The following is a 27,993-nucleotide window of genomic DNA, read 5'->3' on the forward strand; positions in this document are numbered from 1 at the left end:
CGAGATTGTTATGTGGCTGTCGAACATATAGTGATATCTGCAAACCTCCATTCGGGTGCGCTTCGGGATACACAAAAACAAAACATAAATCGAATGGCGCCTGCCAGCATGTCGACCCCTTTTCATTGATGGCTTCGGTTTGGTGCACTTCCGCCGGCCATTCAAGCGGCATCCTTGCCATCTCTGCATGCGAACACTCGTTGCAAATTTCACCTAGTAATTCGTGAACGTTCTTGGAAGCCGATGTCTCACGTTCGTTCGGCACACGTGCCAAAGATGGATGCAGTCTCGGTGTGCATGGAAAAACGCAGCAACATACAGCTGCTGTTGCTAGGCCTGCGTTGTTGCAGTTAGGTTGTTGCTTGAGATCATGTTTTCGCTTCTGGCGTAATGCCCGTCGGACGTGAAAGGACACGACGCATTCTACATCTCATCCGTGGGTTTTTGCTGAGCACGTACTGTCAATAAGCAAGCCACACAGCTCGATTGCATTTTGTTACTGGTCAACGAACCTACAAAACACGGCAGTAACGTTTCAAAACTGATGTTATAATATCAACAGGAAACAATCTTATTTTCTAATCCCCCTTTTCCTACCTTTAAAGTTATCACTCAATATACCATTTCGTTCAGCATACTATACAACAGCAATTCATTAATGCCTTCTAGAATGGCAAATTGGCGGATCTAGTTGGTCTAGGAGCGAATCGTTTGGAAAGATGCCTTTTTATCCGTCATTTACCTTCACAGCAAAAATTCACATACCTTGCTAATGAGCATTAACTAAACGTTTTGCATCGCTTCGAAGTCCGCGTTTGCCGATGCGTGACTAAAGGGAGTTACGAAAAAAATTATATAAAAATGACAAATGTCAGGGTATTTGTGGGGCGGCCTCAAGATTTAGAAGATATGCATTTCAATTGAATCTCACTTCTCGTTACGGAGCTATAGCTGCTTTCTTGAGCTTTTTCCATCGTACTGTGCATAATTCCCGCTTCAATGCGATGCTTGGAACCGAGAAAAGTTTCTAAGCATCTGAACACCCTGAACAGACCTCCAACCGCGGAGTGTGTGAAACTATCAAGAACTCTTCATTACGGTGAGAGTTTGGAAATAATTTAAGTTCTACCCATGAGCCACGTCCCTCGTGTAGATGGTAGTGCCTACTCCATCAGGAAGCCAAGAGCACTCAGATGGAGTCGATAGTTTGTTGGGGCACATTTAGGACATTCCATGTGATTGGATAATCTGCAGCAAGGTGTAGTGTCAAGCTGGAATGTCAAATGTGCTTGCTCATCTTCAACTAGAAATCTTCTTTCAAAATCTCTCAGGCAGCTCCGTCCTCCCACTTCGTCGAGACCTTGAGAAAACCTTGAGATGCATAACGACGCCATCGAGGACAATCAAGTGCACCGACGTGTCGGGCAAAGTGCATCCTCCCGGGAAGCGTTAAGCGCAACATTTCACGAATGGCTGAGCTGATGGACTGCGCTATGGTTAAGTTTATTGCCGCACACAGAAGTGCTGGCCCCGCGTCCCGTTATCGGCGATGTCCAATCGGTTTGGTGGCGTTCAACATTGGCCCTGATGGCCGAGGAGATGCTCTTACGCCCAGGAACATTGTTGTTGGTCGGGCGATATGTCACTGGCTCCGCGAGGAGTAATTATTCTAATTCTTGCTAATGACATTAGAATGCGAGTGGGGCATGACCGTTCCGTCCACGACTTCGTGACACTCATGAGGACAGTGCGTCTAGTTGCGGTGAATAATTTAACTGTCGCTTGTCGTAGCCTTCCCAACGAAACAGGGCTAAAGTGGACGAATGGGCACTTCTAGTTTCCAATGTGTGGTCGTCAAATGTTGATATGAAATGTTGAGAAGAAATTGCAGGGCAGCTTCATTTGCAAACCTCTTCATGAAATCCGGAAATGAATGAACGCAAAAGTAACGCAGTTCTTTGTTACCTTTTGCTGAAACATAATATCGACCGGTGGATGTCACATTCACATGCGCCACACTGACTGACGGAATGCTAACAATATTAAAGGATTATTCTTTAAGCTTCATCGATCGTATGAAAGCGGAAATATTAAAGCTAAGGCTTCCACTAGAGCATTTTGCCTAGTTACTGGCAGTCTCATGTTAGTTCCCATCCTTTCACCATTTGTTTTAAGGTAAGTGAAATGATTTTGAATGGAGCTTAATGTGCTAAAATCATAAGAAAAGTAAGCACAACGCACAAACCATACCATTTTCAATAGTACCAACTTTGTAACGTTAATGAAATGGCACAAAAGGCATCGTAAAATATGCTTGCGTTTGTGCCGTAGCGTGGAGTGTTAATTGGAACGATGCACAGCACGCGACGAAGTTCCTCTCAAACATCCGTATTCAAAACCGGAGCATAACTTTTCTGTCCCTCTTTTTGTTTCTCAACTAAAAAATTATAGTTTGTCATTAAAAGTAATGACGACATTGCAACAAAGTTAAGTTAAGGACTAAGCTGTTTTTATTTTTTTGCGGTGTTTTTTTTAACAAGTTTGTTTCGGTTCTCGTGCACTTTGGCATTACTGTGCAACGTGAAATAGATTGAAACACATTTTTCGTTGTGCTTTTGCAATTCACTTTTTCTTCGCAATTTTGAGGCACACGGCAAACTTCTTTCTCTTCGTCTACCGTTATACCTACGTTGAGTGTTCTTTAGTTGTGGAACGTTCTAGAAATGTTGTCTAGTGGCCAAATGTTCTATTTTATTTTCTCAAACAAGATGTACATCAAAATGACGTAAAAATAAGATCACATGATTTTCCGGCATCCGGTAGGTAAACCTCAAACTTTGCTGTGAAGCCGTCGAGGGCAAGTAATATGTTTTATCAGCTTCACTTGCACGATGCAGTTCCCGGATGGTGTTGTCACTCCCGTCCACTAAAGTCGTCACGTATCCGATGGGACGCGGAAAGTTTCACCGTCGGACACCACCTGGGACACCTCGGACGCGCTGCATGTGATATTTTTAAATTTGGATAATTTCATTAAAACTTTTACATCACGCCTCGCTGCCGCCGAGCCGGGTCCAGATAAGCGTGCTCAACAGCATCTAACAGTGTCCAATGCAGTGTCAAGGGGTCCACCAGGTGCTTCTCTAGGTGCAAACTATTCGGATGCTCACCACCAATGACCGAAAGTCCTTTTGCAATGATACTGTCCCGACAAAAGCATCTCAAGTATCGGTTTTCCTGTTTTTTTTTGCTCAAAGATTTGTTCACATTGATATGGCCGACGATAGCGCTCGGTCCTGCAGTTTCGTTTGGGAAAACAATTTCCCGCGACAAAACAAAGTAGTTGTTTTCCCTGATTATGGTTGTCTGTTGTGTCGTAGTCGTTGTCGCGTGGCTTCGCTCGGCTTCCTTCGGCTTGTTTTGCGAAATACACGCTACACGCCAGGAAGCGTCGTGAAAAAGGCATCCATGAACCGTGCAGAAATAGGGTTTTGCAATACACGGTAATGGAAAGGACAAAACCCCCGTCGTAGTGCCAAAGGTCAGAAATGTGTCGCAACTGCAAACCGTGGGGCGCATGGGAGGCACCCCGGTGCAAGGTGCTTTGCCTGACATACTGACCCTGATGTTGAATGAGTTTTTCTTTGCCATTTCCTTAACTTACGCGCTTCCTCGTTGCGAAGCCATGTTTGTGGCGAGAGGGCACGATGTTTAGCGAGGTGCAAAAGAAGAAGCACATCACTTCCCCTTTATTTGTAAGAACCCACAACGCGCGACGGTGACGCAATCGTACCACAGTGACGACGCGCATCCTTTGAGGGCGACGGTAGAAGGACCGATTTCTTTCCCGTAATGGAAAAGCGCATTTTCCCTTTTTTCTCTATCATTGCGACAAAAAAGGGCCATGAAAGCAAATTCTGTCGCCCGTTCATTCGAATGCATCTCCTGAAAGGGGGCATCCTTGCATGGCGCTGCACCTTTTGCGAGCTTCCGGGAATGCATTACAGCGAGTCATTTTTGTTTTTTTTCCCTCAAAATCGGAACAAGGATTCTTCCCCAAGATGCATTCTATTCTGCCTGTCGCATTCCGCATTGTAAAACACTTCAACGAAATGAAGCCGGAGCCCGTGATGCTACCCTACTCGGGCACTTGTTCCAATTCAAATTTACTTTACACTTCAACAAACGTGTGCAGGCGGAAATGAAGCTAATGGAGCTTAAGGTTCTTGTTTTCGGTAGCAATCAGCACAAAGATCCACGTCGCGCTCTCTGTGGCTCTTGCATTTCCTCTCATTGGCTTCTTTCGCAAAGCTCCGTCCTCCCCCCCGAAAGGAGTAAAAATCGGTTACGGTCTGCCGTGGCCTTTTTCGGAGGTGTCTTGTACGAGTGGCGTGCACTCACAATAGGCCGTGAAGGGTAATAGGCATTGGCATGTTTTTTGCTTCCGCTGAAATGATCGCGAAATGCACCCAATGTGCTGCCATGTTGCCTCGAGTGTGTTGCCTAATTTTGTAGCTGAAGTTGAGGGCCATTTAAGCCATTACTTATGCAATGGTCTTTTATTAAATCGAGACGGTGTTGAGGAGTTCGTCGGTGGTCGTTCGCGATTGCCAAGCCAATTCTTCGCAACGTGCCGCTGGAGACAGGCATAGCCAGCCGTTGAGATGTACGCATAAACGGTGAAACCGTCCGCCAAAACCTTAGGCCCACAGAGAGGTTGAACTGATGGTTACATGCTTTGCAGAGCTCTACGAGCTCGATTTATGGGACGAGACGCACCAGGTTACATTATTGTGTCATGATACGCAATGATTGCGTTCTCTTTTTTGATTTATTCTGAGGCACAATCCATTCGTAACATATTACAATAATCGTTTTCTGATTCTTCCTTTAATATTTGAACTGCTTAGTGAGTTTATTTGGAAAGAAAGGTTTCATATTTGTTCGAAACCAGACACTAAAATTTGTATTAGTAGGAGGCCACTCAACGCTGTCCTTCTACTTGATTTATTTTATAAACGCAATATACATTGTTCTTCCGTATGCATTGCTTGTGACGAATGAAATAATTACCACAACACCGAGTAGTTGTGCCTTCAAATAGACGACTGTCTGACGGTCGACATTGACTGATGCGCATCCGTGGAACGGAGAAGAGGGTATCTAATTTAGCGCTTCACAATTCTCCAGCAGAAGCCAGACGACAGAAAAACGGTTACGGCGCACTCCCTGTCAACGAGTATCCTTGTGTATGTGTGGCTGTGGGTGGCGGTATGTGTGATGCGCTTTGTTTGACTGTCGAGCGCTTCTTTTTGCTCTCCTTATTTGAAATAGGGATCTTGAAGGGATCGCTGCCTGGGTTCATTAATTTTCCTCCGACCCAATCGTTTGCAAAGGAACTGATTGCATACACCATCTCGTGTCTCGCCGTGCTTCCGCTGTACTTCCGTCGTTAAACTCTTGCTCTGCCCTACCAGTGTCTGCCACGTCTGCCTGGATTGTAGTGTCTTTTTGCAGCATAATCATCCCTTCGTTGGAAAATGTCTTGCCCTTGCCTTGTCGCGTCCCAGCTATCGACGCGGCGATAAGCAAGTGAAAAATTGCCTACGAAACTGTCGACGACACTCGTTTCAGTAGTCCGATTCGCCAGTCCGATCTCGTTTTGTTTCGGTTCTCTCTCAGACTGATGGAAAACGGTTACGTTACGTAACCGGGAATAGTGTGCTGAAAAGCTGATCAAATCTAACTGGGGAACATTCTCGGCACGTTTCGCAGAAATTATTCACTATGTTGCCTGTTGTGGGTCATCACGAAAAACGACTCAATGAACTCAGACTCCGAGGCCGATTTGGCCATACTTTGCATTTATTTAATCTTTTTTTTCTATTTTTTTTGGTAGTTTGTGTCCCTGATTCGAAAAAACAACAAAGTTTTATGTTCGCCGTTCGTTTTCCTCATTAAAATATCGTTCGGCCCTAAATCGTTATAAAAGTGCACCACAAGTGCTCTCTGGAGCTGGAGCTCTCGCAGCAGCTGCAGCGAACCCTCTGATGCCAGCCAGCATCCGCAGCATGCAATAGAAGGTTATGACCAAAGTTGGATAGCCGCCGCGCTGGGCGGCTTCTGTGTTTTTCGTTTATGACCAAACATAAACTGGGCCGAGTTCAACCAGACGCGGCGGCGGGGTTACGTTACAGTTGCGTCAAGCGGCTTATTGGAAGTCGTTGCAACGGCTAAGCTGCACGGGAAAGATACGGAGCATTGAATGCATGAGCTCTCGGTGTGAGTTTTCCCATGGCCACGAGCTCGCCCGTGCCACAGATTTGCCACATTTAAGTCTGTCGAACATAAGCGCAACTGAACCTCTGCCGCCGCAGTGATCCGCAGCTTAGTTATTTGCTTCCCAAAGCTCGCTCGTAAAGGTTTCAACCATTCTGTCTCTCTTCCGTACACAGTCGTACGGACCCCGTTGTGAAATGCAATGGACGATACTGGCATCTAATGACATACAATTTTCCAACTTTGTGCTGTACACATCCTGTCAGTGAATTACAAAGTATGACTCGAGGAGCCTCGGTCTCGATGTAAAGTAACGATGCGTCCTCCCTTTCGAACCCCAGATGACAGGATAATAAGGTTTTTTATTCAATCAATCCAACTACAGGACGGGTATATCCTTACGGGGTGGTACCCTCCGGTTCAGCGGGAATCGGTCACACGGTAAACGAACTGGACTTCCGGCACCATTTCCGCCGATCAATTTCTATTAGGTTGCAATGAAGCTACCACCCTTTTTCCTTCTTTAAAGCTCCATCTGCGCGCCCACCGCGGCACACAGAGACACCCCCTTCACAACCACAGAGAGACCCCGGGCGCATTACGTACGGATGCGACGATGGGCGGTGAAAATTGCATTTTCATATCCATTCGTCATATAATTCCAACGTGCTCTGCCCTCTCACTGCAACTCGACCATACACCGTGGTCGTTTCCGAAAACGTCGGCAAACTCGGAAAACCCCTCACCAAGCCGCGCGATGGTGCAGGAAAATGGGAAATTTATTGCCATTCTGCCCGTCGGTCGGTAGGTCGGTTTCGTTTCGGTTTGGATTCCGAACCCGTTCCGAAGCGGCGAACAGAGAATACGTGCACGGGGGGGTCCGTGAGCCTTCCGGTTTCCTGTTTGTGTAAGTCGCCCGGAAGTGTAATTTTTTCCTCCACCAACCCACAGCTGGCCGGCCAGTACGTTTGCGTCCTGTCCTAACCGCACCAAATGGTCGCCACTTCACGATTCCCCGATATCCTTCCTGCTGCTGCAGCAGTCCTTTAATTGTGTGCTGCGAAAGTTCTCTCTCGGCGGCCGGTTTGTGGGGGCATCGTGTTTGTGCCACTTTCTCTGGCTTTCCGTTTCCGGTACACCACAGTCACAGGGAGGACCGTCTACTACAGTATGATTACCCGGTTGGCTTCGGTTGCTCCGGACATCGGTCGGTAGCGCCTTGCCATGCGGTAGCGGTTTTTGCTTCGAACTTCTGTCACACTTTAGCGCCGATTGACAGTGGTGTGTGGCGGAAACATATCCGGGGTTTCCGTAGGTGTATATCTCAGTTTCCGAACACCCCCACCCTGGGTCGGTTTGACAAGCATGCAAACGTGACATTCCTTGCACGGCCTGTGGTTGTCCTTCTCCTTCGGAGCACCTCCTGCGAACCGTCCGTCGATCGGCAATCGAACGGAAAAGTGCACACCACGCCAGGTTCCTTTTCGATGTTCCGTCGGTAGCGATCCGCATCGAGAGGCGGTTTTTTCAGACTTCAGCATATCGTCCTTTTCCGGCTTTCCGACCTCCGGTGATGGTGGCGCTAATTTATGGATGAGAGTAGCCAAAGTGCACTCTGCAATTGATGCAAATGTCGTAAACAGCTTTTCGCTTCCATCATAAATGTTTTTATCTAAGTGCAGGCCACATCTCGTAAGGTCTGCGTGCCGTTTGCTAGCGCTTGGTGCCGCACCTTACACTTTGATCTCCGGATTACATCATCGCCGATTGATGAATTACAATGTGGGTGTCGTTCAAGATCGGTTTCGGTTGGGTGGCTTTGTGGTACGTGGTCAGCCTCTGTAGCTTCTGGGCAACATTTCCGGTTGGTGCTTCCATTCGAAAAGTAAACGAACAAGTGACCCCGCCGTTGTGTTGCTGCCTGGGGGCGGTGGCTCGTGACGGTAAACATTTTTCATTCGGATTTTTCTTTCATTCCTCGCGTTTTTTTGCTTTATTTTTGCAGCACGTCGCCTCAACGAGTACATATCGCACCACGAGAAGTTGAGCTACGATCACCAGCACCTGCATGCTAGTCACAGCCGGGCGAAACGATCGGTCACCAAAGATCATCATGTACACCTTAGCTTTAGGGCCCACGAACGAGATTTTAACATTAGACTTAAACGTGATCTCAGCACGATAAGCGATAAGTTAGAGGTGAGTTTTCGGTGGATAGAGGCCGGCCACTGTCTTCCGCTACGTCTGCTAATGCTTTTCTCCCCCCTCTCCCGTTCGGCAGATACATTCGGACCAGGGACCGGTGCAGGTCGATTCGTCCCACATCTACCACGGTGAGCTGATCGGCGAGCCGGACAGTTACGTCTTTGGGTCGATCTTCGACGGTGTGTTCGAGGGTCAGATGATCAGCGGCGACAGCACCTACCATGTCGAGCGGGCGAAACACTACTTTCGGGAGTCGTCCCATCCCGATACGCACCCGTTGCACCATATCGGTGACGACGAGCCACCGTTCCATTCGGTGATCTACAAGGACGAACACGTCGACGACCCGTACCGCCACCGGCGGAAAGGTGAGCCACCGAGACAGACCAGTCACAGACAACGCCCAACAACAATCCGACTGTGTGTGCGTCCGTGGGTGGCTTGTCATTAGAGACGAGGTTGCAGCAGCGAACGCAGCGAAGCATAATTCCTTCTTAAATTGTTCATCTCCCTTCTATTTCTCGCTCTCTCTATCCGCGGGCGAGGTACACGTTTTTTTTCGTGTTCTCGGAACATTCTCGGCGGGTGGCACATAAAGCTGCTTGCAATGGAGCTTTCATTATGCGCGAGGAAAATTATATATTGTCTGATCTCAGGTACGCCGGCAATGCCGACAAAAGCGCTCTCGGTGGCCCTTCACGTTAAGCGCCCTGCTGCATTACATAAACGGTGTGCCAAGCGGGAGGGGTGTGCAGCATATTTTGCCAACACGAATCGGGACGAATTTTCTGCGCACTGCATAACATACTCGCCCTCGCAACACACACAGGCACACAGTTCATGGATGAAACGGTAATTCAGTGGGTGTACGGGCGCAGACCTGCGTAAGAATTGATTAATATGTCGCACGTTTATATGCTGGACAACAAATTTCTTTCCTCTTATTCGTAGCTACACATTGACCAACACCGTAGGTGGCATTACACCTGAGCATTTTGTGACAGCATTCCCAGCGAACAAATATGTCGCAATCCGATCCCATGAAAACCCGAACGTGCTGAGTTTCCAACTGAAAATTCATTACCTACGCGCACCAGGGCAGTGAGTGAAATGCTGTTCGATCGACTGTGATAAGCAAGCCCGGCTAGCTCAGTCGGTAGAGCATGAGACTCTTAATCTCAGGGTCGTGGGTTCGAGCCTCGAGCCCCACGTTTTGGGCGTGCAATCCTTTTTTCCTCCCCTCAGCTTCCATTATCTGGTTGAAAAATGTGGAATTGGTAGGTAATGAAAATTGATAGAAGAATGATAGGGTATCTTCGATATTAACCGATTGCAATTCGCATCAATGCAAAGCTTTCGAGCGAACGAAAGACTCGAAGAGATTGCGCCAAAGATTTTACTCGAAACCGAGGAGGGTGGCGAAACTAAATGGGGCCAAAACGTGTACCGTACAAAGAGTGGTGCAAGTGATATGAAATCCAAATCTCTGTGATAGGTCCACCCTTGAAAGGGAAAGCGTGCCAACACCTACTTGAGCAGAGCGTGTGGTTGAAGTTACTCGCAAAGAAATTAATCAGCTGACGCACTCTTTTAACGACCCTCATTTGGCCGGCTGACTTCTGACTGATTTCAACCCATAATTAACTACGGTGATTTCGCAAAACAACTCTCTCTCGCCAGCCCAGGTGAATCGTCCGAAGATCGTCGGAAATGTCGATAGCTACAGGGGGAGCAGGGCGATGTGTGGTCATCGCCTTTAATGTGGCCCAATCGTTCAGCAGTCGTTTAGGGAAGAAACCTTAATTGCTAGAGATAGTATCGGTAACGATCCTTTTTCAGGAAAAATGGTCTCCGATACACTCATCCATCACCCGACGGTGATGACGGTGAGAACGATGATGGTGGTGATTCTACTACGCAGTGGGGTCCTATTGAAAGGACGAATATGGTTAAGTCACACGCAAAGAACGTTTTCCCCTTACCGCCGGAAAAGTTATCATGTGTTGTTATCAGAACGACTCTCGACTTTTTTGGTGCAGTTTGAAAGTTGATTGAGTTCTAAATCAGCATTTTCTTCAGAAAACAGAGTCCACAGAGTAAGAACAACGCAACCTTACATATAATCGCTTCGTTCGCAATTTTGGAGCTGGGTCGCTTGAATCTGGATTAGATTCGTGATTATATCATCGCTGGAACCAACATTCATAAAATAAAAACACCAAACAAGCAGAGATTAGAGATGAATCTAACTAAGCGAACATCTAACGCAATCGAAGCTCTGAGACGATGCGTCGTAACTGGGACGGTTTTTCGTCCACAGCAACGCACAGCTTGGTCGACAGTAGGCAAGCGAAGGTCCAAATGAAAACGGGAAACGGAAACGGAACAGGATCTTCAAACCCCGTGAGGGCACGATGTGAGTTTTGCATAAAACCCATTCATTCCCTTTTGGTCGCACCGCAGCACCTAGCACCGGAATGTGATATTCAAATTTATTCATGAATGTCATGAATGTAGGGATATTGATTTTCGCGCTCACCATAACGCTGCGCATGGTCGGCCGGCGCGACATAATACCCCGTTGGCTGGCTGGTGATGCTTTTTTGTAGCGAAGAGCAAATCGAAAAAAGCAGTTATCGTGCAAAAGCAGGCGAGAACACCACCTAATCAAAATTGCATCCTGATTTGCATGCGAATCTAGGTTCCGCCTATCGCGCGGCGCACGTGCAGGTCTTTCGGCCATGGCCTGAGTTCGCGCCAAACGGCCCGGATATAGTTGTGGAAGCTGTGAGGTTGTCTGTAATCGCATCAGTTCATCTTTGATTTCAGCCTAATAGTTCTCCAAATTGTCCCTGTTTGTAGGTCACCCATCCGGTTGTGGTGTGCACGATGAGGTATCCGCCTGGATGGACCGCATCCAGAATTCGGCTGTCGAGGAAGACGAAGAGGAGGTGCCCGCGGCAGACCGTGACGACAACGAAGAACTACCGGCAGCGATTCCTGCCAAAAAGGGCAACAACAGTAGTCAGCAACAGCCGCAACGTCAAAACCGTACCAATGCCCCACACAAGAATGGGAACCCGAAGGCTACGAAACGACGATCAGCGTCGCCGCCGGACGAAAGGGCAGCCCCGCCACGGGACAACCGGATCATCGAAACTGGGTACGAGTTTAAGTTTCCGCACGAAAAATATTCGAAGGCGGCGAACTGGCGTGGGGCAGCCGATGCCGACAGCGACCCGGAGTGGCACTGGAAGTCGCATATTCGAGCGCGACGGGCTGCGCGGGCCAAGGAGGACTACCGGAACACCTGCTCACTATACATCCAGACCGACCCACTGCTATGGAGCCACATACGGGATAGCATCGTTAGCGTGAGTACTACTTTTTCCGCGGACTAAACTCGACTAAAGGCACAACGAAGCTCGTATAAGTCGTTCGTAAGGCTCCATGTTTTGAAATCATCAATTGAACTGAGTGTAGAAGCAAAACCCATAATTTTCGCTTACAATTCCTTACGCACCGTTGCAAAAGTGCAAACGCTCCTTGTACAGCGACCTTATCGTGCCACAGTTCACTTATATTAAGCTGTAATCATTTCTAGTGGTCTGTTTTAATTAAAATATTGTCCACTTTCTGCCCGCATCCAACGCGACCCGAGTCCCACCCAGCCACACCTTTTCCCTTCGGTGCCCAGTGTGGCCAGTAATGTTGGCCCACAGCACACATCGTATGATGATGGTGTTCAGCAAACTCCGAGGATGGAAGCCGCCCGAAGTCTTCCACAGTGCCACCAATCCCCTTTTTGTGAACTTGTCACAACTTTTCTTCGCCACACTCGATGAACGTGTCACATCGCATTGTCGTTTGCGGACCACAACCGAAAGCGAGGCACAGTTTGCAACAGGCGAGAGTCACGATGTCGGGGTTGGCAACTGGTAGAAGAGTGGACCACCAGTGGTTAGACTGGCCCTTACGTCGAAGCGTCCACAACATGTGCACTGCATCTGCGGTGTGTCGAGGTGTACGAGCTGAGTCTCGAGCGCTCCTCTACGGGCAGGTCATGATACGACGCAGTGTCCTCCTGCGACGAGGGAGGCCTGCTAATAAAACCGCAGCGCCCCTTTTGCATGCTCTGGGAAAGATTGGGCCGATGGTGCTTCTCCCGCATCCTTTACGGGCTAAAATGGTTTCCAAATGAAATGCTATCCACCGCATCCGATCCGATCCTGGATTAAAACTGTTGGACAAGTTCACAACTCGATTTTTGCACTTTCTCCCTCACACATACACACTTTTCAAATGAGAGGAGAGAAAACATATTTCATTGTGTAGTCGCGGTATCAGCAACCTCGAATGAAACTGAGGCGTCCTGGACCACATTCGTCAGATCCGGATGGCTGGAAAAGGGCCAGTGACGATAAATCACGTCACGCCGTTGACGTGACGGCGGCCTCTGCTACAATCGACTAATTTGGAGACTAATTAGTCAAGTTTTGAAAGGGCACAGGAAGGGTGACAGTAAGTTTTATTCGACGTTTCTATACAACATGCTTTCGCCGCTTCCGTTGGAGGATAGAGAAGGAAACTTACAGGTCTTGGATGAACAATACCACAAACCTCTGAGCATCACTAACGAGCTACAGGGCCAGCTGGCCAGCGGAAGAAGTTTAATAAATCGTGGGATCTTTCGGTATCTATTTCTCCCGAACCTTTACAGCATCTGCACCGTGCACGGAAGGTCGAGTTGATGGAGAAGACACGCGAGGAAATCCTTTCGCTGATCATACACCACATCACTGCCGTTAACTACATCTACCGCAACACCAAGTTCGATGGACGAGTTGAGCATCGTAACATTCGCTTCGAGGTAAGAGAACTTATCCGTTCGGGCGGTCGACAATCTTTGTTTCATTGTCTCTGGTCATCTCATTTTAGGTTCAACGGTTAAAGATTGATGACGACTCCTCTTGCCACGACAGCCTGGACGAGGCGAACCCACTGTGTCTGGAGAATATTGACGTATCCAATTTCCTTAATCTTCATTCTCTGGGTAACCACGAAGCGTTCTGCTTAGCGTACGTTTTCACTTACCGGTAAGCGAACGATAGCAAATGTAATACGCCAAGTTGTACGATAATAACCATCTATTACTTTCGCGCAGAGATTTCACTGGCGGTACGCTCGGACTAGCGTGGGTCGCCTCTGCTTCCGGTGCGTCCGGAGGCATCTGCGAGAAGTACAAGACGTACACCGAAACAATCGGCGGTATGTACCAGAGCACGAAGCGTTCGCTCAACACAGGCATTATCACGTTCGTGAACTACAACACGCGCGTCCCACCGAAAGTGTCCCAGTTGACGCTTGCGCACGAAATTGGCCATAATTTCGGGTCGCCGGTAAGCAAAAGCATCCCCGGCGCTACTAAAGTGTTAAGATTTAAGAGTTCTCTGTCGATTTCTTATCCCTCAAACAACCAGCACGATTACCCAGCCGAGTGTCGGCCGGGTGGCAACAATGGAAACTTCATAATGTTCGCTAGCGCCACCAGCGGAGTTCGACTTAACAATGGCAAGTTTTCGCCCTGCTCGGTGCGCAACATCTCGAACGTGCTGGATGCGATCGATGAGAGCAAGAAGCGTAACTGCTTCCAGGCGTCGGAGGGTGCGTTCTGCGGCAACAAGATCGTGGAGATAGGCGAGGAGTGCGACTGTGGTTTCAACGAGGACGAATGTATGGACAAGTGTTGCTATCCTCGCGAGATGACCGATGCGATGAAGATCGAAAACGCGACGGCCCAGAGTTGCGGTCGGCGGACACGAACGCAGTGCAGTCCATCGCAGGGTCCGTGCTGCGATAGCAACACCTGCCACTTTATACCGTCCGACGCGAGGGTCACGTGCAAGGAAGAGACAGAGTGCTCGTGGGGTTCAACCTGCAACGGTACGACGCCAGAGTGTCCGGAACCGCGACCTCGCGATGATAAGACAAAGTGCAACAATGGTGGGTGAATCGTGGCGATCTCTCTAAATTGACCATGGGTTCCGGTGGTGATCATGTTTCTTGAATGATTGTGTATCCTTTCCAGGCACTCAGCTGTGCATCAAAGGCGAGTGTTCGGGCTCGATCTGCTTGCTGTGGAACATGACGGAGTGTTTCCTGACATCCAACATCATTCCGAACATCGACAAGCGGAAGCTGTGCGAACTCGCTTGCCAGAGTGGCAATGATACCAGCACGTGTAGGAGTACGAGCGAGTTCGCACGAGAGTACGGTCTTCCAGACGGTGGGTACAGCTTGCGACCCGGGTCACCGTGCGATAACTTCCAGGTAACAATACCGCATACTAAATCTAAATCCGCGATTATTGTGGTAGAGAAAAGTAAAACTCACTTCGATCCTCATCATCCATTTCGTTTCCATCTTTTCCAAGGGCTACTGTGACGTGTTCCTAAAGTGCCGTGCCGTCGATGCCGAGGGGGCGTTAGTGCGACTGAAGAACCTGCTGTTCAATAAGAAAACGCTTCAGACGGTGGCCGAATGGGCGACGGAACGCTGGTATGTGGTGTGTACGGTCGGTATCGTGTTCATCATTCTGATGGGCATCTTCATCAAGTGTTGCGCGGTTCACACACCCAGCTCGAATCCGAAGAAAGCGGCCGCGTACCGCATATCGGACACGTTACGCCGTCCGATGAACACGCTGCGAATGATGGTAATGGTTACCGCGGCCAAGCGTTGATGTATGTTCCAATTTCTAATCATATCTCCCCGTGTCTAGCGTCGACATCATCATAACGGTGCCGGGCCCAGGAGTGTTCCTGTGCCCAGAGGTGAACGGTCAAGGAGTGCGGGTACTGCTACCGGAGGTGGTGCTGTTGGTGGTGGTGGTGGCGGAGGACGCAGTGGGGAACAACGAAATGGAGGGGCAGGTCGAGGGGCAGGTGGTCGAACGCGTGGCGCCGATGGCGGTGGCCACGGAGAGATTCGTAATGGCGTCAGTGGCGGCGTCAGCGGCAGTGGCGGTCATACTTCCTCGTCCTCCGGCAACAGTCGACCATCAAATAGCTCCCGCGTGCCAGCACATGGGTATGGCGAAGGCCGTGGCCAACAATACTACCCACCGAAAGGTGTGTTCTCTCTTCGATCCACACAAAACCGTTTTGCGTGTCAATCATTTGCTTCATTCGAGCATTTCGTTGGCCTGTGGTGCCCGCTTACCATGATATTGATTGCTTGCATGATGAAGCGCACGATTTTATAGTTTATAATATTTCCTATTAATTTTGTTTATCTATTTTGCGTTTATTTTTATGTTTTCCCGATCCGACCTTTGTTTTTCGCTTTTTAGGCCATCACAGTAAGCACCATTCCCGTAAAGCAAATTCTGGTTCCCGTGAAACGGGTCGTGCTGCCAACAATTCGACGAGTGCCACCACAGTTGCGTACAAGAAGTAGATCGCGAGACGCTAGGGGAAGGGAAAGATATGGTCCCGGAAAGAGACAAAACAGAAGCACTGCAAGCGCGCGACTACAAGCAAACGAAAAGTACAATCCCCAACTGGAAGCCAAATGTGGGCGCAGTGCGTTTCCTCTCACTGTTTGTTGCATATTCGATCCCTACAAGTATCCATTTTACGGTTTTGTGCACTTCGTTGGCCAATTTGATATTCATTTATTTTTGATCCTGAGCCTGAGAAGTTGGCGTTTGTTACCTTTGTTTGTCTCGAGCCATCATGTGTTCCGGCATTTTGTATACTAGACAAAAGTAAGCATAGTTTTTCGTTTCTTAGTTTGTGCTCTATTACTTTGCTTTGTTGTAACTGATTCACTAACATGTTTCCATTTGTTTTATTACTAACCACGCCTAAAAAAATGAAAAACAACTCCTACCATTTCCATGCATCATCATCCTCTCAGAGACAGAACATATCTTTCAGTGTCATAAATACTATTTAACTATAAATACCAGTTCATTTAATCTGCGTTATGAAACAGTCCAGGAGGCACCATAGTATCGACGGCCGTGCTCTTATGCAGTATTAGCTTGAAGATTTTCATCAGGGGATGTAGCTCAGATGGTAGAGCGCTCGCTTAGCATGTGAGAGGTACGGGGATCGATACCCCGCATCTCCAATGGAACGAACTTTTTTCTCAACATGGTGCCCTTCGTGTTTTTCAATACGTCTAAAAACATAAGATTTTGTTAAAAAAATTTGACATTCTTGTAGTTTATTTTCATTTCAATTTTTACAAGCCAAGTTTTCAACGGAAATGATTACCAGGAATCATTCATAATGCTTATCTTTAACGGAAGCTATCATTAAATCATGCTACTAGTTACCGCTTCGTACTAGTCATTTTTAACGGATGAATTTAGTAATTCTTATTTGCTCTTTATTCCGATAGCGCCAGCAATGCAGAATTATAGCCGCATGAGTAATGCGGAGCTGTACGCCGAAGCTTACCCCGACCACCGGGGGATTTACGAACCGCCTAGGCGTCTTTATCCCAACAACAAGGTTTGACAAGATCGCTACCAAGCACAGGACGGATACCACCGCAACAGAGCCAACCGAAAGATGGTCACATCTGTGCAACAGCGACCTTTCCTCCACTGTCACAACTGCCCTTCATCGCCGCTACTTCGCCATCGATTTCATTAATGATTTCACGATCAACGTCCCCTCTACGCTCTCGCTGCTGTTGCCCGAGATCGCCATCATTCCCCTGACGACATCAGGTCCGTTGCTGTTTCGCTTAAATACTGTGCAACAGGAGTGCTAGATTTTTTATTATTGTTTCTCTCAAACTTTATGTCAAAGCATCACTACTCAGAAGACCAAAAATAGGCCAAGAATAGTATGTTAATAGATTTCGGTCCGAGCGGAATGTTGCTAGTTGATGAATCCTAGTAGATGTGACCCAGTCATAATGGATCTTCTTATCCACTGGTAAATAATGCAAAATAACTCCCGCTGGCAGACCGTGTTAGAGCAAACATTCAACAGGAAGATATTCATCACAACTACCCACATTGAGACAGTGAAACGAACGATTGATAATTTTCCTCATATGTATAGTTTAAATTAATTGAATCTATTCGTTGTACGGGTGCTGCCCGAGGGCACGATTATAATGGAATTTGTCTGATACCAGCAGCCGATGAAAAGATGCGCATCCGAGATGAGAATGTATGAAAGGTGAGCGTGTGAGGTAAACGAGACAAGGATCCATTCCACTGCGACGTAGGAACTTTCGACATTCTATATGTTTGGCATTTATATACACGTTTCGTTTTTTAGTCTACTAAATCATAAAAATACTCTTGGTTGTCGGATTTTTTCACTTTGTCGCCCGAATTAAGAACAAAACCCGAAACACTTGAGTTAATTCCAAACAGTGGATGCAGAGTTGGTTGTGGACCATAGACGAATAAGAAATGCATCAATGAAGCTAGAATGGAAAGGAAATGTTATGCCTGAATGAACTGGAAAGTAAGAGGATTATTATTTAAAAGAGTAAAACAAAGATACACAATCCAAATCGAATACATTATTCACCTCTGGGTCCAGCAATGTAAAACAAATATGAACAAAATGTAATGCAAACTTACAATAAACGAAAACGGGAAATTGATTGTATAAAAGAAAAAGAAATTATGATAGGGAAAGGGAATTATGGAACAGGCAACAAAGTTTAGGACCCCTTTGTCTCATAGTCTTAGCTCTTTGCAGCGATGATGCAGTAGATGCCGTTGAAAAGATAACCACGCGAACAGAGTATTTATAGTAGAACCAAGACCGTAGCAAGTCCGGGGCGTGGGAAGCGATGTTCGAAGCTGCGGGTAGCAAATTGTTGTGTGAATTGTTTCGAGTGTTCTGGAAAAAGAGGAATGAATTTCGAGAGTTAGCACAGTTATTTTCTTCAAAAGTATCCTTCTTAAACAGTTCGGACAGGCTTTTATTTCTCTTGGTCCTAACTTAAATTATAAATTTTGGATTTATTGTTTTATCTCGCCCCTTTGTCACAATCTCAACAAATCTACATTTAGTATTGCCTTTATTCTTCGTTCCTATTTTACAAAGGCGAGAATTAATAATAAAACCCATTTTGAAGCAGCGTTTACATATTAAGGTGCAAACATTTAGATAAGTGAAATTTTGTTTTTGTGAATTCGGAGAGAAATCAAAATGAAACAAGACTTTATCTGTTCACTAGGTATCAGAACATATATTCGACCATTACGAGTGAGGTATGACGTTAGGCGCAAACAATTGTTTTAAACTTCGGAAACTTCGATGTAAAACGATACAAAACATTCACACTCACTTGACTAATATTGAGTCATTACTTAGTTTCCTGCTTCTTCCCTAAACCCCGCCCCAACAGGAAACGGCCGACAAGGGTCGCTAAAAAAAATTAAGTTAGCAGAATATTAGTTCATAAGATTAGTTAAGGAACAGTGAGCAGATCGTAGTGACAGGACAAAAACAATGTTACGGAAATTGAAGGATCACTAGTGTGAAGAAGAATGGAAGTGGCGACATAGTAGAAACAAAATATTTAAAGCGGATACATGTGATATATATTTTTCTAAAAACAAATGAAAAAGGAACAAACCTAACAAGAAGAGAAAAGAGAAATGAAATAAGACAACAGAATAGAAAAACTAAAAGTTCCCCATCAAATGCGCAATACAATAAAAATGAAGTCATCCAAAGTAAAATCAGAATAAAAAGCTCAATGAAATCAGCGAAGCAAGCAAATGATCAAAAATAAAGAGCAACAAGAAAGTGAGAAAGGGTACTGCACGAAAGAAGGACTGCAGAAAACGTGTAGTTAATACTCCCGCGAGTCCTTATCATTTAACAATCGAACGTTGAAACAGCACACATTCAAAACCTTTAGGCAATAAGTGGATATGCAAAGGGCTCAAACTGAATATCATTGTTACTGATTTTTCCTCATATTATTACCCAATGGTGTCCTCTCAGGTGTATTGCTTGTTCATGATATCCAAGAGTAAATAATATTTTTCCTCTTATTTTTTAACACTCCAACTTTACTCCATCAAAAACAATGTGCACACTGCCACTCCAATAGCAATGCCTGCCATTGCCAGTTGATCCGTGATCACTTTCCATCTCGTAAGATACGCCCATCAACGATTAGCTTAAAAGTTTAATTATACTAAAATTTGTCAGTTTATTACACTTTATCCTGTCGCTGGGTTTTTCAATTTTTGGGATATATTCAAGAGTTTGGGGTTTATTTCTGGCACTCACTTACATACAAAAATGTCATAATTTAGAGTAAATCTTTACAGCCACTTCAGCCGATGCTCGTCTAGCGAAATGCTTTCGAGTGCATAATTTATTTTGTGGTCCTTTGCATCAATTAGATGCAATGTAATAATTTCTTCAGCAAATAGCGGTATTTGGGTACTGGTGTGTTTATTAAAACCAGACAACCGTGTTTATTTGGAATGACCAGACAACCGATCAACTCATTCGGTGCAAGCAATTGAATCAAAACACAAACACTAACAAAAATGTGTAACATACCAACGGTCTAGTGCAGCAATGCGAACAATAGGAAAGTACTGCCGAACTGGTGTGCGATTGACCCAACGATGATGTTGAGCTTATGTTTTCGCGACTTTTCAAGTTTATTGTTTCAGTGAATGAACACCTGAAGTAGTGCTGCTGAAAAATAATGAAAAATCGTCATATTGTCGAAAGAAGCATTTCGGAAAGAATACTCCACTAAACTTCCTAACACTGCAACGAGATGCACAGGCAGGTACATGGATGTAAATTGACTACAAATGTGGAACAAGCTCGAAATTGCACACTATTATTTGTGTGAAGCCACGAGAAGTACTCTTGAGAAAACTTGAAACAATAGCTTGTGAACTTATTCAATAACTTCAGGCGAATGAGATGTGAAAAAGACGTGAGGGGAGAAGAAAATAGTATGTTTCTATTAATGTAACTATTTGTAAATGTTTGTAAATAGTGTTCGAAGTAAAAAGGAAAGTGACCGAGCGGAAGAAGCAAAGACGAGTTTGTAAACAGAAGTAAGCCACGAGAGAATACGGCAGACAAGCAGGAGAGACTGCAAGCGGAAAATTTAGGAAAAACAAATGTAAAAGGAACATTGAAGTGGAAGCCACAATTGAATGATCGATGGGGTCCGATCGGGGTATGATCGATTTCATCGTCCAAGAATCTGACGGAAAAGTGAGAAGTCTGAAAGAGTTTGCATTAGTGATACAATAAAGGAAACAAAATCCTGCTGGAAAAAATCTCAACCTATAAAAGTAATGGTGTGAAGTTCTTTATTCAAGAAGATGATTCCGAAACCTCTCTGCAAGATGCTTTTGCATGTTAAAAACCGGTAAATATGCTACAAAAATCGCTCAAATAAAATGAAAAATACATTTGATGATAAGAATGCGGTGTTCTTCTGTGGACTCACAAAAGCATTGTAATTAATTAAAGAAACACACAGCTTGGAATTTCGTGAGCTCCAATGCACGTGACAAATATGCCAAATGAGTTTTTGAAGCACGATTATGAAATCCTTCCAATGTAAGAAACCTAGTTTTTCGAGAAGAAACATAAAATAAATACAAATCGAGGCTCCTAGGAACACCGTGTTTGCATTATTTTGTTGGAATCATAAGTTTAAACTATGTAACTTCATACTGAAACAGAAAAAAACTCAAAGCGCCCAACGTGGGGCTCGAACCCACGACCCTGAGATTAAGAGTCTCATGCTCTACCGACTGAGCTAGCCGGGCCAATGGCAATCTGGCGATAAATATCGTATTAGAATTCGTGGCGTAAACGTAAGCGTGTCTAACTACAAGGCACAAAACCGTTCTTCTGTCGCAAAATATTCCTCAACAATACTGATAATATTATAATACATCCTTTTTAAATTTCTATAGCCGCACTAACGTTTTCAGCTTATCTTCCATACCACCTTTCCGATTCAACTTCTGGTTTTGGGACTTTTTCAAGTAGGAAAAATTATGAATAAACCCATTTAGTTGGATTGAAGGTTTTTTGCTTTCTAGCTTGTTTTCGACCCAATACGATATAGGCACTGTCAAGTTTCTATAGCCGCATCTAATAAAATGACCAATATGTGTGGATTTTTTTCAAGTCTCTGTATTTATTGTAAGGTTTCATAGTCAGTTGGCTTTCCTGATCGCTGAATGACTTGGGAAATTCTGTTTGTCATACTATCAACCAGGTTTTTCAAAATTTTTGGGTCCATTTGTTCCCAAGCTTCCAAAATGGATGCCTCAAACTCATTAATTAATAGAGCTGTATTGCTTCCTATCCACATAGTTTGTCTAACCAATATTCCCAGACATTTTCAACTGGATTTAGATCCGGACTTCGCGCTGGCCACCCAAGAAAATCGATGTTATGGGTAGCAAACCATGTTCTAGATGTCGAACTGGTGTGAATGCTAGCATTATCTTGTTGAATCAGTTTTGCTCAAGTTATATTCGGCTGTTTTGCAAAACTTTGCGAATAGCTTCCCTGCTCACTGGCAGATCCAGTGTAGATTTGATTTTTGATAGCGATGTTGTCGATTTTGACGCCAATATAACAACGTTCCGCTTGGTTCTCATTGACATCTTGGATTTTCTTCGGAGTACACTGCGCAGTTGCATACCGTTTAGGATTCTTTAAGTAATTACGGATCACTTTATCGGATCTCTTTATTCTTCGAGCCATTTCTCGAATAGCAACACCCTCCAGCCTATATGCCTCTATCAATCCTTCTTCTTTTTCACTTAGCACACTTCCTTTTGGCATATTTAAGTAATTCACTTAAGTAATTCATTTAAGTAATTGCAAAACTCGTTATGAAAACTACTCTCGGAAGCAAAACGCAAAGTGCGGCTATAGAAACTTGACAGTGCCTATATCGTATTTGGTCGAAAACAAGCTAGAAAGCAAAAAACCTTCAATCAAACTAAATTGGTTTATTCATAATTTTTCCTACATAAAAAAGTCCCAAAACCAGAAGTTGAAGCGAAAAGACGGTATGGAAGATAAGCTGAAAACGTTAGTGCGGCTATAGAAATTTAAAAAGGATGTATTATAATATTATCAGTATTGTTGAGGAATATTTTGCGACAGAAGAACGGTTTTGTGCCTTGTAGTTAGACACGCTTACGTTTACGCCACGAATTCTAATACGATATTTATCGCCAGATTGCCATTGGCCCGGCTAGCTCAGTCGGTAGAGCATGAGACTCTTAATCTCAGGGTCGTGGGTTCGAGCCCCACGTTGGGCGCTTTGAGTTTTTTTCTGTTTCAGTATGAAGTTACATAGTTTAAACTTATGATTCCAACAAAATAATGCAAACACGGTTCCTAGGAGCCTCGATTTGTATTTATTTTATGTTTCTTCTCGAAAAACTAGGTTTCTTACATTGGAAGGATTTCATAATCGTGCTTCAAAAACTCATTTGGCATTGTTGCGAATTATTAGGGTCCTTCCACACCGGTGCCAAACAAGCGAGCGACAGCGTTAGTTCAACCGGCGAGCACTAGGGGGCGCCGGAGAAAGTCAGGCGAAAGAGCAGAGAGAGAGAAGAGAGAAAAGGAGTGAGAAGGGAGAGAGAACGAAAAAGGATGAGGGAAAAAGGATGAGATCGAACTAGCCCGCTGAACAGAGTAGTCGATTTTTATTTGCACGCCACTAATTACTATACTAAGTGCAAATAAAAATACGCTCTAGCGGCGATCTTCACCACATTATACTATATTCTACACTATAGAATATAACAGGCATATTTGTCACGTGCATTGGAGCTCACGAAATTCCAAGCTGTGTGTTTCTTTAATTAATTACAATGCTTTTGTGAGTCCACAGAAGAACACCGCATTCTTATCATCAAATGTATTTTTCATTTTATTTGAGCGATTTTTGTAGCATATTTACCGGTTTTTAACATGCAAAAGCATCTTGCAGAGAGGTTTCGGAATCATCTTCTTGAATAAAGAACTTCACACCATTATTTTTATAGGTTGAGATGTTTTCCAGTAGGTTTTTTTTTCCTTTATTGTATCACTAATGCAAACTCTTTCAGACTTCTCACTTTTCCGTCAGATTCTTGGACGATGAAATCGATCATACCCCGATCGGACCCCATCGATCATTCAATTCTGGCTTCCACTTCAATGTTCCTTTTACATTTGTTTTTCCTAAATTTTCCGCTTGCAGTCTCTCCTGCTTGTCTGCCGTATTCTCTCGTGGCTTACTTCTGTTTACAAACTCGTCTTTGCTTCTTCCGCTCGGTCACTTTCCTTTTTACTTCGAACACTATTTACAAACATTTACAAATAGTTACATTAATAGAAACATACTATTTTCTTCTCCCCTCACGTCTTTTTCACATCTCATTCGCTTGAAGTTATTGAATAAGTTCACAAGCTATTGTTTCAAGTTTTCTCAAGAGTACTTCTCGTGGCTTCACACAAATAATAGTGTGCAATTTCGAGCTTGTTCCACATTTGTGGTCAATTTACATCCATGTACCTGCCTGTGCATCTCGTTGCAGTGTTAGGAAGTTTAGTGGAGTATTCTTTCCGAAATGCTTCTTTCGACAATATGACGATCTTTCATTATTAGCATAGCAGCACTACTTCAGGTGTTCATTCACTGAAACAATAAACTTGAAAAGTCGCGAAAACATAAGCTCAACATCATCGTTGGGTCAATCGCACACCAGTTCGGCAGTACTTTCCTATTGTTCGCATTGCTGCAATAGACCGTTGGTATGTTACACATTTTTGTTAGTGTTTGTGTTTTGATTCAATTGCTTGCACCGAATGAGTTGATCGGTTGTCTGGTCATTCCAAATAAACACGGTTGTCTGGTTTTAATAAACACACCAGTACCCAAATACCGCTATTTGCTGAAGAAATTATTACATTGCATCTAATTGATGCAAAGGACCACAAAATAAATTATGCACTCGAAAGCATTTCGCTAGACGAGCATCGGCTGAAGTGGCTGTAAAGATTTACTCTAAATTATGACATTTTTGTATGTAAGTGAGTGCCAGAAATAAACCCCAAACTCTTGAATATATCCCAAAAATTGAAAAACCCAGCGACAGGATAAAGTGTAATAAACTGACAAATTTTAGTATAATTAAACTTTTAAGCTAATCGTTGATGGGCGTATCTTACGAGATGGAAAGTGATCACGGATCAACTGGCAATGGCAGGCATTGCTATTGGAGTGGCAGTGCGCACATTGTTTTTGATGGAGTAAAGTTGGAGTGTTAAAAACTAAGAGGAAAAATATTATTTACTCTTGGATATAATGAACAAGCAATACACTTGAGAGGACACCATTGGGTAATAATATGAGGAAAAATCAGTAACAATGATATTCAGTTACCCCCTTATTGACAAAAGGTTTCGAATGTGTGTTGCCAATGCTGATGAATAAATTAAGTTAGTGACATAAGTGTTTTAAGTATGACCAGTACGGTTATTTGACACGCATCGTACATCAGGGGATGTAGCTCAGATGGTAGAGCGCTCGCTTAGCATGTGAGAGGTACGGGGATCGATACCCCGCATCTCCAGATCAATTTTTGATTTTTTTGTTATGTACGATTGAATTTACTTTACCATGTGTTTTTCCTTCATTTAAACGAACGGCAAATTTAAGTGCGATGATGAATATGAGTACTCGTATATAATTAGTTCTTTTTCAGATCGATAGCCTATCGTCATTTAAGCTAACTGTATTGTTTGAGATTTTAACATGTACAGTGACTGCATGAACGTGTTGCAACTTGTCGCTCAAAACGACAGGAACACGAACAATAAAGTCTGGTTCATGGAACTCCACATCCGGCAGATTATACTCAAATGAAAGGAAACGCCTGTTTGTGTCATCGGCAGCTAAATGCCTTTATTACATATATGATATAGAAAGAACGAGAATAGTACATTGAAAGAAAAGAACGGAAAAGAGAAAAGATACTTTAGAAAACCTTCTTCAACTCAAGGTCGAAGACGAGCGTACTGTTGGGCGGAATGACTGGCGGGCTACCCTTCGCTCCGTAGGCCAACTTTGGGGGAATGGTCAGCCGCCGCTTGCCGCCCAACTTCATTCCGCTCACGCCAAGATCCCATCCTCGGATCACATCACCGCGCCCGAGGTTAAATTTGAAGCCGCTGCCCTGGTTGGTGCTATCGAACACCTTGTTGTTCGACTTCAGGCGGCCCACGTAGTAGAGAGCCACCTTCTTGCCTGGCTTCGCTTCCGGCCCCGAGCCAACCTTCAAATCTTCCACGACCAATCCGTCTTGTAGTGTACGGGTTGCGGATGGCTGTTGTTGCTGCTTCTTCGGAGCTTCCTTGGAATGTGTCGCCTTCGCGTTGCCGTTTTGCGGAGCGGCTTTGTTATCGGCGGACAACTTCTGCTGTTTCGCTTTCGGCTCTAGTTCCTCTTCTTCGACATCTTCATCTTCGTCCTCGTCATCGTCCTCGTCCTCTTCTTCGTCGTCTTCGCTCTCCAAATCGTCGTCCTCGTCGTCGTCGCTCTCCAAATCGTCCTCGCCATCGCCTTCTGGTTCGTCGTCGCTCTCCTCTTCATCGTCGTCTTCTCCGTTAAGGGCATTCTCGTCCAGGGCCGATCCGTTGAAAGTGGCATCGTCCTCGTCGCTTTCGGAGGAAACCTCGCCGGAAGCGATCTTTTCCGCTACCTTCACCTGCGCCACCTTCTTGGCATTGCGTTCCTTAGCACCACGGGAGCCGTTCGAAGCGACGAGCTCCTCCTGCTCATCTTCCCCCTCGTCGTCGTCATCGTCCATATCATCCATACCGTCGGGCTCGATGACATTTCCGGTTAGGTGTACCACACCCTTGCCCTTGATCGAAAAACAGATCTCTTCGCCGATTTCAAAGTGTTTGTCCAGATGCACCTGCGGAATTTGTTTGTTGAGTGTGCAGAGCAGGTAAGTGACGTTTTCGGTTCCAAGCAGAACCTGCACGTCGCCGGTCACGCCGTTCAGATCGAGCGCCGCGTTCGTGAGCTGGAAGTCTTTCTCCACCACTTTGGAGTACTTCTTGCCCTCCTTCATAATAAGTCCTACGGACGAGAACCGAACATTGCAGGTGATTAGCACACAAAGCGAGCAACAAGTTGAACGGGAACGAACAACTCATATCGAAATTCGGTGCGGAACGAATCTTCCATGGCGAAAGCACCGGTGCCTCATGTTAACCACATGGGGTGGCACAGTCGGCGACGCAATGGCGGATCATGCTTACCCCAAAACATGTTTGTACGTTTTTAATGCTGTTTGAACAAAACCAGACGAACAATTTCACACAGAGTTCTACTTTCGGGGCTACAACAGGCAATGGCACGCGGAACACGCTTTTTTCGTGTAAAGAGCACGCTGTTTCACGATTCGACCGGTTCAATGACGCTTCAGGCTGGTTTTGACCGGGAAGCTGCTTGACAGATTTGCTGTCAGCTGGCCAATAAGCAGTTATTGCTGTTTCCGCAGTTTCTGCAGTTCCTGCAGCAATCGAAGTTCGAGCAATTTCGAAGTACAATTTCGAATTTCGAATTGATTCTACAGTTAGATTCGAATTGATTCTACAGTTAGATTAGTTAGTGAATATTGTTCATTTTTCTTTATGAAAATCTTTTTTTTCTAAATTGTTCATTTCTCTTCATTTTCTTAAAAAAGGTTACGATTGTTATGTGGTTTCAACATTTCCTTCAGGGTTGGTTTTGGTGGGTTTTCGTTAGGAAAATTAGTGAAGACAGGACAGATAAGTTAGGGACTGAGAATCAATGTGAGGGGCTTAATGCGAATGGGCCAGTTAAGGGAAACAATCGCAACGCGGCAAATTTCCTCTGTAATAAACTGTTTCAGTCGAAATGGGAACGAGGACTTCGAAAACTTCTAAACATCTTGTTCTGTCGAAGGATGGCGCTTACTTCCGATGAACGAGGCTTTGTATCTTTTGAAAAAAATCTTACCTACAAAATTTTTGAGGTAATATGTCCTTCTTAAATATAATTTTCTCCTGCTTTTATGAAACGACATTTATATACAATGCATCTTTTTACAGATGAAGCTATTGGCCAAATTTCCATCGTATTTGTGTTCGGCTTGCAAATCGCGCTTGGATTCTCTGGATAAGTGTCGCTGCAATGCGTTTTAAAGAATGGAAAATTTCGCGAAGTATTTGCTGGTGTGTAAATGTCCTTGGTCTCTTACAGGATCCAGACTCGGAATGATCAGTTAATAAATTAGAAAAATATAAAAATAAGACCAAGGAAAAATTAATTTCAAATTTTTTCAAACAAAATTTCAAACAAAATCTCATGTTATGGGTTACCCTGTGTTGCTCAAATTAATTTAACATTTCCTGCAGTTTCGAGCAACTTTTTTATAGCAATTTTATTTCGAGTTCCAAACTGCTATAAATAGAA

General features: G+C 44.9%; 2 protein-coding genes and 5 non-coding genes across 7 annotated transcripts; 5 read left to right on the forward strand and 2 right to left on the reverse strand.

The window, feature by feature from the left end:
* Positions 1–8,277: 8,277 nt before the first annotated feature.
* Positions 8,278–19,936, forward strand: LOC131212427 (disintegrin and metalloproteinase domain-containing protein 10; the record flags this gene model as incomplete). The annotated part of the gene is made up of 11 exons (XM_058206285.1): positions 8,278–8,478; positions 8,561–8,852; positions 11,347–11,858; positions 13,205–13,354; positions 13,423–13,580; positions 13,649–13,883; positions 13,965–14,487; positions 14,573–14,814; positions 14,918–15,199; positions 15,266–15,614; positions 16,894–19,936. Coding segments are annotated over 11 exons (3,063 nt in total), but the record flags the coding sequence as incomplete, so codon positions are not given.
* Trnak-cuu (transfer RNA lysine (anticodon CUU)) lies at positions 9,623–9,704 on the forward strand. The gene has a single exon. It is a non-coding gene; the product is annotated as a tRNA-Lys (tRNA).
* Trnaa-agc (transfer RNA alanine (anticodon AGC)) lies at positions 16,548–16,620 on the forward strand. Its single transcript has one exon. It is a non-coding gene; the product is annotated as a tRNA-Ala (tRNA).
* Positions 19,937–21,219: 1,283 nt separating the features above from the next.
* Trnak-cuu (transfer RNA lysine (anticodon CUU)) lies at positions 21,220–21,292 on the reverse strand. The gene has a single exon. It is a non-coding gene; the product is annotated as a tRNA-Lys (tRNA).
* Positions 21,293–22,737: 1,445 nt separating this feature from the next.
* Trnak-cuu (transfer RNA lysine (anticodon CUU)) lies at positions 22,738–22,810 on the forward strand. Its single transcript has one exon. It is a non-coding gene; the product is annotated as a tRNA-Lys (tRNA).
* A 2,234-nt stretch (positions 22,811–25,044) lies between these two features.
* On the forward strand, positions 25,045–25,117 carry Trnaa-agc (transfer RNA alanine (anticodon AGC)). The gene has a single exon. It is a non-coding gene; the product is annotated as a tRNA-Ala (tRNA).
* A 317-nt stretch (positions 25,118–25,434) lies between these two features.
* On the reverse strand, positions 25,435–26,996 carry LOC131208779 (46 kDa FK506-binding nuclear protein-like). The gene is made up of 2 exons (XM_058201665.1): positions 26,814–26,996; positions 25,435–26,631 (listed from the first exon to the last, which is right to left on the reverse strand). Exons 1-2 carry the CDS (start codon positions 26,821–26,823, stop codon positions 25,523–25,525), a joined length of 1,119 nt encoding a protein of 372 aa, XP_058057648.1. The 5' UTR covers positions 26,824–26,996; the 3' UTR covers positions 25,435–25,522.
* Between the last annotated feature and the right edge of the window lie 997 nt (positions 26,997–27,993).

This window comes from Anopheles bellator, chromosome 2, assembly GCF_943735745.2.
Source record: "Anopheles bellator chromosome 2, idAnoBellAS_SP24_06.2, whole genome shotgun sequence".
NCBI classification, from domain to species: Eukaryota; Metazoa; Arthropoda; class Insecta; order Diptera; family Culicidae; genus Anopheles; species Anopheles bellator.